The 14,393-nt window shown below is 44.2% G+C and overlaps 1 protein-coding gene across 5 annotated transcripts in view; it reads left to right on the top strand.

Annotated features, from left to right (window-relative positions):
* Nucleotides 1-14,393, top strand: part of EML5 (EMAP like 5) — a 240,719-nt gene that overhangs the window by 206,212 nt on the left and 20,114 nt on the right. For all 5 annotated transcript variants that reach the window (XM_061611916.1, XM_061611915.1, XM_061611914.1 and 2 more), the window contains 2 exons: nucleotides 994-1,151; nucleotides 2,415-2,529. In XM_061611916.1, the coding sequence (XP_061467900.1) occupies nucleotides 994-1,151; nucleotides 2,415-2,529 (273 nt within the window). The remainder of the gene's footprint in view (nucleotides 1-993; nucleotides 1,152-2,414; nucleotides 2,530-14,393) is intronic.

Genomic DNA, 14,393 nt, shown 5'->3' with positions numbered 1-14,393 from the left:
CCCACTTTACTTGCTCTAATCAATACAGTTTTGGCCCTACTTCACCCCAAAATCTGTGTCTGGCTGTGTTATTTCCGTTGCTAAAGGGGGCGCAACATGCTCCTACAACACAATGCATTTCCCTTCTGAAGCAGATATTTTGGATATTTAGAACTTATTTATTTAGAAAACTATTTTTCAAAACATTTGAGGGTAATTCAGACTGGTTCTGGAGAGAATAATGTGTTATGAGAAGGCACAGATGCTATGCTGCTTCCATAAGAATCCCTAGTTCACTAGAATCTGTTAAAAGCTCACGTTCCGAATCTGAATATTTCTTTAGATTACAATGGGAATTCTAAACGTTATTTATTTATTCACTGACATTTGAATGTTAAAATGACCTCAAGGCAGCTTAAAATATAAATACAATGAAAGCATGCAAACAACAATATAAAATAGTAAATAAACTCCGTAGAGCCAGCATTTAAAAGCTCAGATAAAAACCACAGTAAAGGGCAATAGAATTTTCAGTACCATTAAAAGCCATTGAAGTGCAACAGAACAAAACAAAGTTCTCCTGGCACCTAAAAAACTGATGAGAAGATGCCAGGTGAACCTTTCTGAGGAGGGGGTTCCATGTTATGGATGCCATCACAGAAAATGCCATCTATTTGGTAACCATCTGTCTGGTCTCTGAGAACAGGAGAACCTGAATAAAGGCCATTGATGACAATCTTGCTTGGCAGGCAAGTACATATGGGAGAAAGTAGTCCTTTGATCCCATGCCATTTAAGACTTTAAAGGCTAAAACAAATATTTTGAATTGAAAGCTGAAATAATCTGGCAGTCAGTGAAGATATGTTACAGTGATTTGAAATGTTTGCAGCAATCAGCCCCAGGCTAGTATCTGTCCACTGTGATCTGCATCAGCTGCAGTTTCATTATAAATCTATGTATTTATTCCTTTTTGAAATCATATGATGAACACGTTTCCTCCCCCCCCCCTTTCAGAATAATTTGACATTTACAGGTACAATCAGTGGAGATGTGTGTGTTTGGAAAGAACATATACTGAATCGAATTGTAGGCAAAGCTCACAATGGGCCTATATTTGCAATGTACACAACGCTACGAGATGGCTTAATTGTAACAGGAGGCAAGGAGAGGCCGTGAGTCCTGTTTTCTTATAGAGATGCATTTTTACAAATATATTAATGGCTGCATGAATATGTTGAAGTAAATTACATTGTTGTAGTTCTACTTTAAATATTTACAATTTGTTATATTTGTACATATGTACAAATCGAAGCCTATTTATCCATATTAGCTATAGTAGAGCGAGCAGCGGCTTCTGCTGCCACAGCAGCCATGGCATCTAACTCTTGTTACATGTCAAAAACTTCCCTTCCTAGCTGTTTACAATAAATAAAGCAGGGAACTAGATTGCACACTTTCCCATGGACTTTTCCAGCTGCTAAAATGCACCATTGTAGGGCTCCATAGCGGATCAAATGGCATGGTGGGGCTGTGCTACTCACCTGAATTCTCTCCAGCTGCATCACTGCTACATACCAGGATGAGTGGTGAGCTGGCATAGTGCAAAAGTGCCGGCGTGGCCAATCTGGTGCTCCTCCCAGTGTGTTTGCAGCAAGCTGACCTAGCTGCTGCCTCCCCCTCTCAATCCTGAAATGCAGTAGCGACACAGCTATAGGGGAGGTCAGGTGAGCATGACAGCTCTACCATGTCATCTGCTACTGGTAAGGCTGTTGGTGATTGTACTTCTTTCCCACTAATACTGCATGGTTTGCTGCTAGACTGGGTGTCCTCTAGCATAGTACCAGTAAGCCTTTCTGAAAAAGTAATCATTTCAAAGTGACTGATTGTCTTTCAGAAATAAACTTGCATATTTTTCTCTTTTCCTATCTTCCTAATGCAACAGAATGTATTACAAAGTAAGGAGTATCTTCAGTATTTTTCTCTTGCGTAGGAAAGAGTTAAGCATATATTTAAAGGTACTACATTGTGTCTAAGGTTAGGGAAATACATATACTGGGTCAAGGAAATGCGAAGTTGAGCAATCTTGCTCTCAGTGGCTAGCACATTAGCTATAAATCTGTAATGTGATGTGAGGTAGTTCAAATAACAGAAACTGCTACAAAATAGGAAAGCAACTGCTTCACACCCATGACAAATGTAGAAATGTAAAACTAATATAGATATTCTTAAATAAGCTAAAATCCCTGCAAAATATTTTATGGATAGCAAAACTGAGATAATACAATATATTTTAAAATTATAGCTTTAATTATTCATTTGTGAACTCCAGTTGTGGTATCCAGTTAAGAATGGTATATGGGATTTGTACATATGTATTTTATGTTAGGCCAGTTCATCCATTCTTTATGTAATGTTTCTGTATTTATTTTCACTAGATCAAAAGAAGGAGGAGCAGTTAAACTGTGGGATCAGGAGCTGAGGCGGTGTCGTGCCTTCAGATTAGAGACAGGACAGATAATTGACTGTGTTCGCTCTGTGTGTAGAGGCAAAGTAAGTGCTGGTCTCTGTGAAAGAATTGACAGCCTTAAAAATATTCATTCATATTGGTTTTATATCTTCTCTGTTTATTTGTCACTAACCTGTCCTTTCTGCTCATAGTTATTATCTGTTTCTCTCTGAAGTGACATAGCATCCTCAATTTTATCAGTTAAGATTCTATCCAGATAATGTCATAAGAAGAGTCTGCTATATCAGACAAAAGGCCTAGCTAGTCCAGTAACCTGTTTTTCACAGTGGCCAGCCAGATGCATATGGAAGGGCAAGGAGGACATGAGAGCAATTTCCTTCTCATGTTGTTGTTCCCCATCGACTAGTATACAGAGGCACACTGCTTCTGATCTTGGAGGTATATAAGAACATAAGAAGAGCCTATTGGATCAACCAATGGCCCATCTAGTCTAGCATCCTGTTCTCACAGTGGCCAGCAAGATGCCTATGGGAAGTCCACAAGCAGGACATGAGCACAAGAGCACTCTCCCCTCCTGTGGTTTCCAGCAACTGATATTCAGAAGCATACTGCCTCCAACCTTGGAGGAAGAGCATAGCTATCAGGGTTAGAAGCCATTGAGAGCCTTATTGTCCATGAATTTGTCTAATCCTCTTTTAAAGCCTCCCGCACCTGTGGGAGTGAATTCTGTAGTTTATGCACTGTGTGAAACCTCCAACTTTCAGTCCTGAAACCTCCAACTTTAAGCTTCATTGGATGTCCATGAGTTCTAGTGTTATGAGAAAGTTAGAAAAACTTTTCTCTATCCACTTTTTCCATGCCATGCATAATTTTATACAATTCTATCGTGTCACCTCTTACTCTCCTTTTCTCTAAACTAAAAAGCCTTAAACGCTGCAGCCTTTCCTCACAGGGGAGTTGCTCAATCCCCTTGATCATTTTGGTTTTCCTTTTCTGAGCCTTTTCTAGCTCTACAATATTCTTTTTGAGGTGAGGTGACCAGAACTGTGGTCACACTATAGAGGTAGCATATAATCATCGTTTAGTAGCTACAAGGGTGGCTGCACTGTATAGAAAGCATGGATTTTTTGCATTCTGCAATGTTAAATTGAAAATGCCCCCTCATGCAATTCTGATGCTTCCCATAAGCTCATTTCAAAACAAAAGCTTACAAAACGTATACTCCTGAACTCAGAAACGCTTGCTTAACAACCCTCTAAGTTTTCATGGCAATACACCAAACACTCAGATAAAATCGAGAGTTCAAAGTGTAAAACAAGAGAAAAAAATCCAGACCCCTGTTGGTGGTTGAACAGCCAGCCCCTCTTCTGGGGAGTGTAGCTCTGTGAGGGGAGTAGGACCTGTCCTAACAACTCTCAGCACCCTTCACAAACTATACTTCCCAGGATTCTTTGGGGGAAGCCATGAGTGTCTAAAGTGAAATAAAGGTCTGGTGTGGATGTGGCCACTGACAGCTTAGGTTTAAATTTGGGTGGGAGGCTACATGTGCCTCCTGTAGAATAAAAAGGTGGGGGAAACACTGAAAAGCAATGATACTGTTCACAGTGTTTTCCTTTTGGAAAGGAAAGGGGCTTCCCCTCTGCCCAGTGCATGCCCACCCAATCTCCTGCTCTCCCCTTCCTCTCCCCTCCCTCTTCTTCTCTACCCCTTCCCCCTCCTCCCCCTCCCTGCCCCTCCCCCAGGTCACTTTCACCTTTCCTAAGCATAAGCATGATTGTACAGGAATAAATCCCACTGAACTCAAAACCCATGCAAATTATTAAATCTCCCCTCCTTTCCTCCTCCCTCCTATCCCCTCCCTTTTGCCCCTTCCTTCCCTTCCCCTTTCCCCCCTTCCTCCTTCCCTCTCCTGACCCCTCCCCCTCTGCATGGTCGGTTTTATCTATTCTAAGCGTGATTGCATGGGAGGAAATCCCATTCAACTCAATAAGCATGCAAATGATCAATCCATTCTCAGCAAACTTGCACACAATCCCATTTCTTACCTCCTGGATTAAAAAGCAGAGAAATTCACTAATAGGCAAAAAAAACCTTGCAGTTTAAGAATGTACCTATAGCCAACAGATATTTCTATCAAACTTGAGAAAGCAGGGAAATTGGGCAGCTATAATGAATGCACCAGGGGAGCAGGAGACCTGACCTCTTCTCTGAGATATTTTACTGCCCTACAAATTTATTAAAATGGAAACACAATTAGGGTTGGTCCAATCCAATCTGCTACCTGTGCAATCCACTTCCTGTGTAGCTCGGAAGAATTTGGTAACAAATTCCTGAGATCCCCATGAGTTATTAGCATACATAGTGAACTGAGAGGATACCTTTGAAACATGACTACGAACAGTGAATTGCCATTGTTGAATTCTAGTATTCTCCCATGCATGTAAGATGATCTCAGGTGGGACTTGTGCTCCACCTTGTGGTTGAAGGTAGATTAGCACTGTTTGACTTTGTAGTCTTCTAGGTTCCCCTTATACTTAGGGAACAATTCTTTTCTGCCTTCATCAAATATGATTGTATTTTGCGCTGCCTGCTCGCTTCAGTCATTCAGAACTCTTGCTTATTCGGCGTCCGTTCTTCAGTTTGTTACCTGTTTGGTGTATTTCCCTCCCATCCTGATTTCAATCTAATTACCTTTTCTTTAAAGCAAAAAAAGAAGAAAAGCCACTTCTTTTTTCCTTGGCCAGTCCTTCTCCATTTGACTCCAGCTACTTCCTTGGCTTCTCTTCCCCCAAGGGATGATGAAATCAGCGCCTTTAGTCTCAGGTGTCCTCTGCTTATCTCCCTTATCTGCCTCCATTTTTCCCTCATCTCCCTCCTCCTTACCAACAGCCCCATCAGCCTTATAAGGCCCCCTTAAGTGTAGCAACAGCAAGCCTCCCAGCAGCAGCAGCAAGTTTCCTGGTTCTAGGCCATGGGAAAGGCTAAGGAACAATTGACCATGCCAACGACAAAGACCTGGCAGCCGCCACCACTTCTCACTACACAAGCCTTCTCAGCGGCTGCTGTGGAGCAGCATTCACCGCTAGTGGTAGTCAGCACCAGCCCCTCTTCCATCAGGCCAGAGGGTGCTTTGGCCTCTTCTTTGGTTGTGGGCCAAGAGACCTTGAGTGAATCCATAAGTTTCTTCTTGCTGACACTGAGGTCCTTTGATATAGTCAGTCTTTGATACAGCAGCTCTGTGGTGTTGTCTTTGGGCCATGAATTGGATAATTATGTAGGGGGAGGAGGGTGTGTGGGTTGGTGATGAGCTCCAAGACCACAAATAAATCACAATGCCTGCTCTGCAGGTCCTTAAGAGATGAGGAGCAGTCCTCTGAGGATGAGAGTGAACAACCCCTGGGGGATCTGGGGAACATTTTTTCTATCAACTCTTCCCCTGAGGTCTTCAGAGGTTTTTGAGCACCTCTCAAGGGCACAGCCCCGGCATCCACCCTTATCAGAACAAGCAACCAAATCCACCTCTGCCTTGCAAGATCAGGCCCCACCCGAGCACTTCAATCTTTCTGTGTATATCCTGCAGCAATTAAAGGAGGCTTTGTTAACAGACCTGTCTAGAGACTTGGCTCTCCTGGACCCTCATTCGGTTTACAGGGGTATGGCCATTAAGCCATGCTCGAAACCTTCTGGGAGAGGCCCCCATGAAGCCTTAATTAAGAGTGGTAAAACATCCCTCCATGCTTCCTAAGGTCATTAAGTATGAATTTGATGTGCCACTATAATACAAAAACTCTGTGCCTATTGCTAATAAATATTACATTCAAGAACAATCTGATGGACCAATTGAAGTTTCCTCTCATTGATACGCCCATGGCAGGATTGGTCCATCATTCGCTCCATCCCAAAGACTCATTTGCACAGCTTAAGGATATGATGGAATGGAAGCTGGACTGAGGGATCAGACATGTCCACAATGCAAGTGCCCTGTCAGTGCATGTGGCAGCTTCTGCTTTTGTATTTGTCAGAGCCTCCCTTCTATGGCTGGAGGACGTCTTAGATGATCCCAGCAGGGCCCTGCCCAGGTTCACAAGTCCCTTCTGAAGATCTTGTGGACTGTAGCTTTTATGACTGATGCTTTGGTAGATGTGGTACATTTCTCTGCTCGAGCCCTGGTGGTAGATGTCTTCATGAGACAGACTTTTTGGCTACATCTTTGGGAGGTGCATTATTACTATTATTATTTATAAGATGTATTAGTCCCTTGTTACCCAAAGGTTTCCAAGTGACTTAGAACACAGTTAACAAACAAAATAAAATAACATATCCTAAAACTAAATAATAAAACAACCACCCACATACAGCCACAGGATGCTTTGGCAGCACATTGATACAAACAGCATCATCTCAGTCTATCAAACACTTGGGGGGAAAAGTCTTTGCCTGGCACCTACTGCCTGGCACCAAAAAGATGTCAGTGAAGGTGCCAGGCAGATCTCACTGGGGAACGTTTTCCACAGATGGGAAGCCACAACTGAAAAGCCCCTCTACCTTGTCACCACCTTCCGAGCCTTTCCAGAGGGGGGACCTAGTGAAGGATCACTGCCTGCTCCAGCCTAGCTATAGAACCTTATGCAGGAGGCAACTCATTGGTGATGCTGCCATGGAGGATGTTTTGGTAGAATCCAAAGACAAAAAGAAGGTGATGCCTTCTTCCAAGAAGAAAGAGGACAAGCACCTGTTTTGTAGATCATGCCATCCCGACCTTTTGAACCAATCCTTTTACCTGTCCAGACCTTCCAGAAGAGGGAGAGATGTTCAGTCTTCTTGCCCTTCCTGGGCCAGACAGCATTTCAACTCCTGGGGACAGCAGCAATACTCAGGCAAGTTTGCTTCAAATACCCAGACCTGGGGCAACAAGCGCCAGTTCTGACGCTACCATCTCTCCTGTTGGAGACCATCTACAATTCTTTTCAGACAGATGGCAGGCTGTCACCTTCTGGGTATTGCAGACACTCAGGCAAGGTCTGCACCTAGAATTCACCCCTCCCCTCCCCACAGGATCCTTCTGTCTCCACTCCCCTCCATCCTGGAAAAGAAAGCCAGGGTTCAGGAGGCCATCCAGTATCTTCTGAAGATTTCCACAACAGAACTGGTCCCCCCAGGGTGTTGTTTTCAGATATCTATTCCATCTTCTACAATGGCCAAGAAGGATGACTCCTTCCAGGCGTTTCTGAACCTGAAACATCTCAGCAGATGCATAAGGTACCAGAAGTTCAGGATGGAAACACTGTTGTCCATTAAGGAAACTCTCACTCAGGGAGACTTTTTATCATTGCCGATCAACCTCAGGGAGGTCTATTTACATGTCCCCATTCACCACTGCCACCAGTGTTACCTCAGGTTGCAGTCAACAGCCTACACTTCCAGTACAGGACTATGCCTTTTGGTCTGGCATTAGCTTCCAGAGTGTTCATAAAGACTGTGGTCGCCTTGGTGGCCTACCTCCAGCTGCAAGGAATTCATATCTACTCCTATCTAGATGATCTCCTGATTCTCTCTCCATCTTTTCTGAAAGCTTCTTTGGAGGCTTTTGGGCCTTGGCTGAGTAGGGTACAGATAGCCCTGTATTGCTATGGGTTGGGTATGACAGTCCAGAGTCCTTCAAAACTATTTGGGGCAGGGCATGGGGGGGTGAGCGACAACATCCAACACTGGGCACCTTTCTTTGGAGTTGTCCTGTCCCATAACCATTGAAATCAGACTCAGACTTGCTAGTATATCTTTCTCCAGTATATTTAATGAAAACCTCCAGTTTAATATGCTTCATGAATCAGCTTACAGTTCACACAAGGTTCTGCATCTCTACAAGGCATAACTAGGCATGACTAGACTACTCACAGCTATGACGTTGTTGCAGCAATTAGACACACACCCTTACAACCCTTAATAGGTTCGGCCAGGCTCTTTCTACTTGCATGAGGAAGGTGTCACAGAATGGGAGTGCGCACACATATGAGCACTCCTTTGAATCTAAGAGGGATGGGAAGATGGCGGCCCGATAGGACAGACGTTGCCTTGTCTTCTCCAGCACTTGCTTCCCTAAAAAGCTGTGTAAACAGCAGCCGGGTCCCTGAATCTTTATTCCTGGCTTACTTCCATCCTCAGCAACACTGATATCAACTCCTTATCATCTGAGCGACCTTGAGAGTGAAGTGAGAGTGGATTTATTTGATGTCTCCCTGCTAGACAGCGGCGTCATTTGAGCTGAGCAGCCAGAGTGCCTGTGGAGTTTGTTAATACACACCGTCCAACGCTTAAGTAATCAAACTTTTCTTCTTTAACCATCTAACTACTTGAACTGACGTTAAAGACGGAGGAAAAGCTGGGGAAACATCCACTCTGAGTTATTCCGTGCTGTGTTTATTCAGGACTGCTACAGTAATTGTAGCTTTAATACTGACCTCTGGCTATCACCTTAAAGAGACAGCACCACAATATGGTTTATACCAGGAACAGCTACAGAAAGCTTGGAATGCCCCTGGAGGGTGAGTCACCTTCTCTTGTAAAACCGGCAAAACAGTCAAAACAGTCAACTATTACCCACTTTTTCCCGCCTTATGAAAAGGCAGTGAATTCAGCTCCACCAAAGAGAGGAGAAAGGACTAGCGCAAAGGTGCAACCGGGGCCTCAGGAGTTTGACCTTTCCACTTCCAGCCATGACAGTGCTCCCCTGGACTGGTCACTGGACTTGAAGGGAGTTCTTCAACCGGATTTAGCTGATCCCCCCTGTTATAATCTTGCCTCCGAGATAGAGCAGGCTGAGAGTTTGACCAAGAAGCATACACCCAAAGTCTCAACGAATTACTTCACGCCTGGAAGCAGTGAAGAGGATGCAAAAATGTCCAGCCAGCAGATTTCCAACTACCTTTTTCCTTCAAATTTAAAACCAAGTGATGACATACTAATTCACCCAGATGATCAACAATGCATTGATACTAAAACATTGCAAAATTGGCTCCATACACTTTCCAGGGACATAAGAACATAAGAAGAGCCTGCTGGATCAGGCCAGTGGCAAATCTAGTCCAGCATCCTGTTCTCACAGTGGCCAACCAGGTGCCTGGGGGAAGCCCGCAAGTAGGACCCGAGTGCAAGAACACTCTCCCCTCCTGAGGCTTCCGGCAACTGGTTTTCAGAAGCATGCTGCCTCTGACTAGGGTGGCAGAGCACAGCCATCATGGCTAGTAGCCATTGATAGCCCTGTCCTCCATGAATTTGTCTAATCTTCTTTTAAAGCCATCCAAGCTGGTGGCCATTACTGCATCTTGTGGGAGCAAATTCCATAGTTTAACTATGCGCTGAGTAAAGAAGTACTTCCTTTTGTCTGTCCTGAATCTTCCAACATTCAGATTCTTTGAATGTCCACGAGTTCTAGTATTATGAGAGAGGGAGAAGAACTTTTCTCTATCCACTTTCTCAATGCCATGCATAATTTTATACACTTCTATCATGTCTCCTCTTACCCGCCTTTCCTCTAAACTAAAAAGCCCCAAATGCTGCAACCTTTCCTCGTAAGGGAGTCGCTCCATAGCCTGTATAAATTTTTTTTTAACCGAATCAAACCAGAGGGCAGGTTTAAAAAAATTCCCTTCTCTGAACGATTCTGTCCTTGTGATAATGGAGCCATTGAGACTGTTGATCATGTTCTCTTAGATTGCAGGTTCTATGATGACCTTCGACGGCATTTTATTTTGCCTCTTTTACAGAAACTTCAATGCAGTGATTCATCCCTGTATGTCCAGTATTTATTTGCTGATAAAGACTCTTTTATTACGTGTAAGGTGGCAAACTTTTTTGCAGCAGCGATTGTAATCCGTAGGAAACTGTTGATCCCAAAATCTTGAATTTTATATACTCTAAATTATTCGACCCAATTTCCCCTTTGTATTGTTTTTACTTTTAAAAGTGTATATTTGTACTTTGTGAAATTTCTTGGCTGGTCTATGACCATGATAATAAAATTCATTCATTCACCTCCAAGAGGAGCAAAAATATTAAAAACTTTAAGTTTCATTGAGGTCGAAAAATGAATTTTACAAAAAATTTCAAGCTTCTAGACTCAATACTTAAATTAAGGAGCAATCATGAGCTTAAGGTTATAAGACAGGAGGATCCTTCAAAGAATGCCAAAGCTAATTCTGAGAGCTCTGCTATAATAGCGACTCCCCCGTCAGTGTTTCTCCCTCCTAACAATCTACCACAACTTTGCTCCCCTGAACCGCAGGATTCACGCTCTTTAGCACCCCGGGTCTCTCTGCAGAATCTGACAAAGGAGATTAGATGGAAGTGAGAAAGTGGGGGCCAGCTGAGCCTGCCATCTGTTGTCTGGGACAATGCATGTGGTTGCACATCATTGAGATCCTCCTTCTCTGGAGGAGATATGTACGGCGGCAGCATCCTGGGAGGAGAGGGGGTGGAGGGGAGGAGAAACTCCTGATCAGCTGGTGTTCTGTGTGTTCCAACTGGAGCTAAGGGGGAGGAACTGTCACTGTCAAAAGCACTGAATCCTAGTGCCTCAGTATTTCTGATTGTAAGTTGCTTGGACCCTCCTCCAGTTCCCAGTCTGTATCTTCGTCTTCTTCTTCTTCTTCATCACTCCTGGATGATGTAGGGCTCATGAGAGGAGGGAAGAGGCTGTGGAGGGAGAAGAGCTCTCTAACTGATATTGACCTCTAATGTGGCTCTTTGTCAGTCCGCTCCAACAATGTCCTCCCTTCAAAGTTGGTGCATGAAGGAAGAGGCCAGTATTGGGCAGGCCTAGGCATAAGACCTGGCTTTGACTCTGCTGTGCTTGGGCTCTCACAGGATCACCCGAGATTGCTACTGATTCCGCAACAACAAGCAGTGGCAGGAGGAGGACTCTCCCTCCCATTGCTTGGGATGCTGTGAGCTGGCCCACAAATGTATCCTGTGCTGGGCGCAAAGCAGTCTCCTCCTTCCTCCCTCCCAACTATATTTTTAATTTTTAAAACCCTTAGCCTCACCCCCTGAATAACTTCAGGGATGGATCGGGGACAGGGTGGGTGGTCCCATCTTCAGGACTGGGCGGATTGGTCCTCTTTGGGACCCACAGATCGAGGCCACAGAATGGATGAGGAGGGCTGTGCACAGCCCTAGCATACACCTGTCTGAATTTAACCCCCAGCAAGGATCATGGCGCACTCCACCAGGGCAGCAGCTGCCACTTCAGCTGCTTTCTCTCTCAATGCACCTCTTCAAGAGGTATGTAGAGCAAGCCATGTGGGCTAGCCCTAACACATTCATCAAACATTACAAGATAGAAGTTTATGCCTCTACCGAGGCAGTCTTTGGGAGACAGGTCTTACACCATGTTCTCCCAAGCCAGTAGGCATCCAAAATTTCTTTTACTTTCCCACCCAATATGGGTCAGCTTGTGTATGTCCCACCTGAGATCATCTTACATGCACAGGAGAAGAGATCTTTGGTCTTACCATGAAACTGTCTCCCATGTGCATTTTAAGATAATCTCAGGGCTTCTCCCTGTGTACTCTGGGGCGTCCTGCTGTTCTGTCTCCTATTTTTAGCTACTTTACTTCTACCTGGTGCACAGCAGAAAGTGCATTTCCCCCCCCATGTCCTGTATATTATCATTGTTCCTATTCGTATTGTCTATGTTTGGTATAGTTTGTCATGAAAGAACTGTTCTCTGAATCTAAGGGGAAACTAGAAGACTCTGCAAAGTTGAACAGCAGTATTCTGCCTTTGGCCACAAAGTGGAGCTCAAGTCCCACCTGAGATAATCTTTACATATATGTAGAAGACGGTTTCATGGTAAGACCTGCTGGGAGGAAGGGCGGGATACAAATTAAATAATAAATAAATAAATAAATAAGACCAAAGGTCACTTTTAGTGTATTGCAGTTTCAACTCTTTATTTTTCCTACCCTGATTAAAGTATGCAGTAGCTGTTTAATAATATAACAGTAAATATTAACAAATAGGGTCCCCCAGAAGAGTTTGAGTACAGGGATTCATAGACCAGTGGTTCCCAACTTGGCGGCTGTGAACAGTAAATAAATGAATTATTTATTAATTTTTTAAAACAAGTCTTCACTACCTAGATGCTGTCTGCTCCCCAGTGCCACTGCAGATTACATCTCCCCATTGCTCCAAGTGAGAGGGGAGGACTTTGTTGAAGAGCTAGGGCATCTTTTAGGCACGCCAAGGGCAGACATCTGCCCGTACCACACATGGCAGATGCCAAAGCAGGCTGAAGGAAGTGCTACCAGGAATAAGAGATTACTATCCCAGCTCCCAGCTCCTCGCACTGCCACTGTGGATGACCCCTTTACTCAGAATTCTGAGAAGAGGGCTTTACTTGAAGCAAAAGAAGCAAGGCTGCAAGGAAAGGCTGATTTTTCCCTTTGTTCCTGACAACCAGCCTGCCTACCTTTCTTGACTCCTGCTTCGCTGCCACCTCTTTTAAAAAATTATTCTTATTTGTGAGGCTGCCCAGATCTCACCTTCGGCCCAGACGGAGCCAAAGAGTAGTGAGGAAGCTCAGGACTTGCTCGCACCCCATCTCTGAGGCTAAGTTTGTGTGCCAGTGCCCCCCTTTCTTCCACTACATTCTGTCCCCCCAATCTGACTCTCCCAGATGCTGTAGCAGTTGAGGGTTTCCCCCCTCCCATGTGCCCAAATGCATGCACACCTACAGATACTTGCAGGAGGAGCAGGTGTGTTTGTGTGTGTGCGCGCGCTCATCTGTCTTCTGCTGCACTCTCATTCCCCAAGTACATGCTATCAGTTATGATGATCATCCCAAGGCCTAAAAGCACTAATCCCCCACCTCAACCTATCCTCCCTTTTGTCTTCACAATCTAGCATCCTCACCACTATCATATTGATGCTTCTTGATGATGATGATGATTTTAAAAAAGCTCAGCAGGTTGGCTGAAGCTGGGGACCATATACTGCAGCTGAAATGTATTTATTTATTATTGCATTTATATCACACTTTTCCTCCAAGTTACTCAAGGTGGTGCACATGGTTCCCCACCCCCTTCCATTTTATCCTTACACCAACCCTGTGAGATAGGTCAGGCAGAGGGACTGTGTCTGGCCCAAGGTCACTCGGTGGGCTTCTTGGCTGGGTGGGGATTTGAACCTGGATCTTAGTCCAACACTGTGTTGGGGGACAGGACTGTACATCTTCAGACTGACGGGGGAGGGGGATCCCAATTTGATTGGACCTTTGCATTAAGAAAAGAAAGCAACACCTCCCTGTCTGCAGGCAGCTTTTTATGGAACGGGAGATTTGGAGATGTGATTTTGCCACACACCATTTTTTCAATTAGCAGAGGCTAAAATTACAGTTAGCCGGAAGGGGGGTGTCACAAAAATTTTTGAGCTTACAGAGGAGGTCCCATACTCATAAAGGTTGGGGACCACTCGTAAATCCGTACTTTAGTGTAAGGGAAGTTTTGTTGAAATAAATTGTCATTTAGATAGGACTGTTGTCTTAGCAAATTGCTATGCCAAATGTTACTTGAATTAGCGGAAATAGGCTGACCTTCTTGGGTATATGAAGCAACAAAAAAGTTTCTTCAGGTATATGCATAGTAAAAGAGAGAGAAAAGAAATGGTGGTTCAGCTACTTGATGAGGATGGCAAAATAATAACAGATGACAAAGAAAATGCAGAAGGGCTCAATTCCTACCTTAGCTCAGTCTTCTTCCAAAAGAGGATATATGACCCTCCTGGCAAACTTGAAGTGCAAGTTGAAGGGTCAGGAGTGCAGCTTGAGATTGATAGACAAGTGGTCAAGGAATACCTAATTACTTTGAATGAGTTCAAATTTTCAGGGCCCAATGAATTGCATCTGAGAGTAATGAAGAAATTGGCTGAAGAACTCTCAGAACCACTGCCT

This window comes from Rhineura floridana, chromosome 2 (assembly GCF_030035675.1).
Source record: "Rhineura floridana isolate rRhiFlo1 chromosome 2, rRhiFlo1.hap2, whole genome shotgun sequence".
Lineage (NCBI taxonomy): Eukaryota > Metazoa > Chordata > Lepidosauria > Squamata > Rhineuridae > Rhineura > Rhineura floridana.
Note: the sequence above shows the minus strand (reverse complement) of the source record. Positions and strands in the feature narration are given on the sequence as shown.